This window comes from Silurus meridionalis, chromosome 1 (genome assembly GCF_014805685.1).
Source record: "Silurus meridionalis isolate SWU-2019-XX chromosome 1, ASM1480568v1, whole genome shotgun sequence".
In the NCBI taxonomy this organism is placed as follows: Eukaryota; Metazoa; Chordata; class Actinopteri; order Siluriformes; family Siluridae; genus Silurus; species Silurus meridionalis.
This window is the reverse complement of record NC_060884.1, coordinates 4,250,733-4,256,855: the sequence shown is the minus strand read 5'-3', so window position 1 is coordinate 4,256,855 and position 6,123 is coordinate 4,250,733. Positions and strand designations below refer to the sequence as shown.

The following is a 6,123-nucleotide window of genomic DNA, read 5'->3' as shown; positions in this document are numbered from 1 at the left end:
TAAAAATAAATGAATTGTGTTCTGTCTTATGCACACTGTTAGCTTGACATCATGCAATTTAAAACAAGCCTGACTAAGATAAAGCACTTACTATAGATATGTGAATGAATGAAAAGAAGTTCTGGCTGGAAGAAGATAATGAAGTGTCAGGGTTGGTGTGTTTTAATGAGTCTAATTAAGTTGGGCTCATGGATCATCCCAGTGTCACACTGTCGCTTTGCTTTGTTTGCACGTCACATGCTTTTGTTTTCATTTTCATGGGCTTTTGTTTCTATTCTACACCTGTCCCTAACCCTGTCAATGCTTTGCTAGCATATTGTGGCCACCTGTTCAGTGTTTGGCCATTAATTAGTTTGTGTGTATACCTAATTTTGTCTTTGCTCAATTGCCAAGTCTTACTAAATGCTATTTAATTCTACGTAATAGGAAATAAGCCTTTTTTCCCAATAGACTAATAAGAATTTGTTTTCCTAGTGATGTTTTTTGTTCATAGTTTTATGTTTTTTGGTTCTAAGCATTGCTTCATTTTTCATTTATTGTTATGGCTTATCCGAGTTTGATTGTCCCTATAAATTTTGACTATGATTTTCAGATTCTAGGAAACTCTTTACAATATTATGAGTAAGCGAAGCTTTGAAAAAAAAAAGGAATTTTTATGTTTTGTACTTTGCATCACTCTGACATTTATTGCTTATTGGATTTTCACAATTGATATATATATGTATATACTGTACATTTTTTGCAATAGAACCTGACTATAAATAAATGGAAATGAAAAATATTTCAAATACTGCATATATTGTTTCGTGCATTGAAAGACATAATATAACATAGATGGTAATGTAAATTGTAACCAAAACTGGTAGCAAAAACAGAATTTTTTAAATAATTGATGTATATATGTGTGGGTTTTTTTTCCTGGAACCTGCTGGTGGTCTTTTTTCATTTATTACCTTGCCTGAATACCAGAGTAAATGGTGGATATAGTGTTCATTGAGGGCTATACAAATGTTTTACATGTGAAGCCATTATAAAACAATATTAAATCAATTATATTGATTAGTGGGTTAATATCAGGAAATTAATGAGCCAAAATTCAATCACATTTGCCTTAACTGTGAGCTGCACATGGTTCGAAAGAGTGAGTATGATGGTGATCTTATTCAACTGTGTCACCCTGGGAATGTACCAGCCATGCGAGAACATCGACTGCTCCTCGAATCGCTGTCAGATCCTGCAGGTAAGAATTCTTCAACTTTCTTGACTACTTTTTCTTCACTTATTCAAGGACTATGTGTGCAATAAAACACCTTGAGGCATGCTGTTGAAGGAAAATAATCAATATGATGCCTGCTGAATAATTTTCTGTTACCTGTACATCCTGGATTGTTTTATTAATTAAAATTGAAGTAAAAAATTCCAGTTTGTAATGTTAGACACCATAAGGTCTTTGGTCCTGATCACTTTCTTGCCAGTCGGACTGAAGAATTCAACAGTGCTGTGGTATAAAATTCATTATCATACAGAAGTAGATATTGTGACCGTGAGTGCTATTGTTCTTTAAAAATACAAGTATTCATGAAATTCATGGCTAGTTAGGGATTTGAATATTCATAAAACCCAAAGCTAGGACTTATGGCAGCATATATTTGTGATTATAACATTAATATTGTATAAATATATAAAATATAATGAGTTATGTGGGTGTGACACATATATATGGATAACCATACAAGAAGTAGAATGATTGTGCAAAGAGATGTTGTTGGAATAAATCATTGAGTTTTGAAGATAGGTGTCTTGTTATAGTTATGCATTCAAATCAGGTTCACCAGTTTGGACTGAGGCATCAACAGATTTTGAATGTCATACCCCCTATTGTGCAACATGACCGTCAGTTCTAAATAGAGTTAACAACTGGCACGAATTAAAATTGGTTTATGTCTGACCAAATACATTCATACAGTTAACCTACACATGTAAATACACACAATTTGAACATTCAGAACACATATGTTCCCGAATTCTTTTTTTTTCCCAACATTTCAGACACTGTTTCTCTCAAAGATCAAAACCTAAATACGAGCGCATTCATACACAAAGGATATCTTTCCATTCAAGCCTTAGGTGAGTTATCAGTAGCTCCATCGCTCCTGCTTTAACCCCAGGCTGCTGCTATCTATCATAATTCGATCTAACAGAACTCCACTAGAACTGCTCTTCTGTTGCTGCTGGGTATAGTGAAACATGTGCAGGAGTTACTCCGTATCTCTTATGCCCTCTTATCTCGTCCTTATGTATTCTTTTATCTTTCTGTCAAGGCAAACCGCTCTGACATATATTTGTAAGGATGTGATAGAAGCCCAAAACCCTTCTGCTTCAACTCCGTCAGGCTTTAAAATCGCAATGGCTCTTTTGGTGGGCTGCAATTATGTGCAAGTAACACTTCAAATGTGTGGAAAACCTTACTCTTGCATGTGCTCTAACAAATTCTTACCAATCCTGAGTGCATCCAAGACACGTTTGTCAAATCCTGACCAGAATGTTTTAACAATTCTCCATTTTCCCTGAACAGTGCTGGCCAGTACTGATCAATCCTGCCCATTCCAAAGGAAGTTTGATTAATTGTGAACCTACTCCCAGGAACATTTGGATTGTTTGATCAATTCCTCTCAATCCTACAGGCATTTATCACTATCTGATACTACACTGTTCCCGATACTGCAGAATGTTTGATCAATTTTGTCTACTTTGTCAACTGAAGGCCAAGCGATCCCAGTCACACTGGCAGAAAGTTTGTATTCACATCTATAGAATGTCTGGTCACTCCGGTCATTCATTTACCGCCAATCACACTTGCTCTTTCTGAGCTTAAGCCCCCTAACACCCCAACAAATCCCATTTAGTTAAAAGACTAAAGCAATCAGAAAAATTCTTCACATCCAATATGCGCCTATGTTAATAAATTAGTTTTTGTTGGATTTTGTATTATCCCAGTCCAGATGCACATGTCTTCTTGGACTTTAACAGTGTTTGGATTGCTGAAACTAAACATATATCTTCTACAAACACACACACACACACACACACACACACACACACACACACACACACTTGAGAATAATGACAGGCCCTGATGTTGTGCTGTTCTGCTTTGATGGTGCTTCCAGTCTGCACGCTTCCACTGAGATTCACACAATCGTGAAAACCCCAGTGTCATAATTTCACACACACACACACACACACACACACACACACACACACACACACACACACACACACATACACACGAAGCCCTGTGCAAACATACACACATGCCAACAAACTACATTCACAAAGAAAAAAAAATGCTCAGACATGAATTCCCTATAGAAGTGAACACACTATCTTGTCATACACACACAGCACAGCTGTAAAGGCTTGTGAATACTGGTATCGTGAAAGGAACTCCCTTACCAATGTGTCTATGAGCACATCCTTCCTTTGGACATGTTCCTTTACTAAGCCAGACAGCATTCGCAGGTGTCTGCAGGATAACATTCTCTCGAACCTTTGTAACACTTGAGAGGCTGAGTGGGAAGACATTTTATCCGAGCTCTTTCAAGCATCTTGAGCCAAATCCATGTTAGGGGTCAAAACACAGGCGAGAGTAGGCTTTTACAGGGAAATCTGTACTCGTTAGTTGCAAATGATGCAGGCTTAATCGAAACCAGGTCTAGAGGGAACCATGGGAACTGTGCAGCAATATGTGGTAACCCAGGCAAGACTTCTTGAAGAGATAGCATCAACCAAACAATGTACAGGTAGCTCCAGAGTTACCATAGGTCGACTTAATTTGTAATTTTTACGATGACGTAGCAGCATTTGTGCGGAATGATACTTTGGGATGCTGCCAGAATGTATTTGTCTCCCGCCTTGTGAGGTAATGTACCAAAGGTACCAAAGGTTGAGGTGTTGGTGTTTCAAAGCCTCATTTTAGCTCTTGTCTCTTTTCTTTTTATCAGCATCACCAGACACTTAAACACAGATTTCCTCTTAGTTCATCATCTATATGATTACACTTGTATAGTCTCTATAGCCTCTGAGTGTACCTGCTTCTTATAAAGTACTTGTTTACAGAGTCTCCTTAGAATCTCGGCTCAAGAAGTTCACAAATATTTAGCTCTTCTTATTTATTTGCTAGTCTGTATCATTTATTTTGGCGCTAGTGATGTTTCACTTAGTAATTTGAAATGTTCTAGATTTCCATTTAAGACTAACTTAGTAGGATATAAGGGATTCAAATAAACAGCCTTCATAAGGTTAAAATTGTTCTCTAATGCAGGAAAACACATTGTTCTATTTTGTTGAGGGGAATCAATCCATTGTGCTGCTTCGCCAAGCGTTTCATTGGTGCCAGTTGGATCTTGAGACAATGGGGTGTTTTTACAGACAGATGCATCTTTCTAGTTGTAGTTGATAAGACTACTTCATTCAGTCCTATGCTTTCTTTTTTGAGAATAACAGGCTAATTGCACATGAGAATTTGAATGATATCATAGCCCTGTTGCTTCCATTTAGACATCAGGAATTGTGCGCTCATGTATGTGGAAAAGGGTAGATAATGCTTTCCTTCAAGTTTGTTACCCTGCCTTGTGACTGAAGTAGTCTTGCTAGTTGTATATACTGTACACCAAACAGACCACCGATCAGGCATAACATTGCGACCACCTGCCTAATATTGTGTCCCCCTTTTGCTGTCAAAACAGTCCTTTTTTGGAGCTCATCTGTTGGATCGGACAACATGGACCAGCCTGCGCTCCCCCCTTGCATCAATGAGCCTCGGCCACTCGTGACCCTGTCACAGGTTCACCACTGTTCCTTCTTTGGACCACTTTTGATAGACACTGACCACTACAGGAACACCAAACAAAAGCTGCAGTTTTTTCTCTGGAGATGTCCCAGTCGTCTAGACATCACAATTTGGTCCTCATCAAACTCCCTCAAATCCTTACGCTTGCCCATTTTTCCTGCTTTTAAAACATCAACTTTGAGGACAAAATTTTCACTTGCTGTCTAATAAATATAAACGCTGCTCATAATGTTATAATGCCATAATATTGTGTCTGGTTGGTGTACAGTATATGCTAGGTGAGGATTGTTGGTCTAGAATTAGTAGTTTGGAATCGAATGGAGGGAATTTTTTTTTAGTTCACTTGTATTCTTTCTAATTCCTACAACAGTCCATATTTTGGACAAATATTCTTATTTCTTGGTAACCAATAAAATGCTGGTAAACAAGCTTTGGGAACACGTTTGTTTAACGTGTTACTGATACCGTCAATGTCGTATAGTGTCATAATTGTAAACGTACTGCATAACCAATGCTGTTTTGCACATACATTAGATTAATTAAATTTTTAACATGATAACTGGCTACAAATTAGCATTTGAAAATCTACAAATCTAGCATTGGTGAGCTACACGACAGAAAGTCAAAGCTGCACTTATGATCTAATATTAGTTCCTTTATCCAGGCTTCATTTTCTACTATTCATTTTTCAGACATTCTTTTAAATGTAGTAGCCCTAAGGTGGTAGAAAACAGCAACAAAAAAAAAACGAAGCAGTAACAGCTCTGCCTTTTGTTACTTCTCTCATGAGACACGTTGACCGCTTGGCCCTGCCGCTCATCTAATCGCTTCAGCTCATTCTTACTAATAAGCTATTGAAGGCTTTCATAAAGAAATGTCACATCGCTTAGTCTGTCGATTGCCGCCTCTCGAGCTATTATCTGCAGCTAATTTCGAATCAGCGTGTAGCCTGAGGGAATTTGTACACATTCAGATCGGGTAATTAAAAAGAAAAAAATGTGTTTTCTAATTAATACGGCAGTTGTTAAACACAAACGCAGATGCCGATGTCGGAGATACTTTACAGCGACGTTCCGATTCGATTCAAACTCCATCTCATATGTCAGTGCTTGCTATCTCGCTTTCACACACATATGGGCAAACATAAACGGAACCACTGAGCGTACAAGTGGCCCAATGCCAATCGTTTCTGTAAATAACAAATAATCTCATTTACATAATATGTAAAAGTTTTTTTTTTTATTAACTCTTTGTTTTGGTGTATACTTATG

General features: G+C 37.6%; 1 protein-coding gene across 1 annotated transcript in view; it reads left to right on the top strand.

Annotated features, from left to right (window-relative positions):
- The window catches only part of LOC124388458 (voltage-dependent T-type calcium channel subunit alpha-1I-like), a 166,612-nt gene that overhangs the window by 53,106 nt on the left and 107,383 nt on the right, over positions 1 to 6,123 (top strand). Inside the window, 1 exon segment of the mRNA XM_046853083.1 lies at positions 1,129 to 1,240. Coding sequence (XP_046709039.1) covers positions 1,129 to 1,240 — 112 coding nt within the window.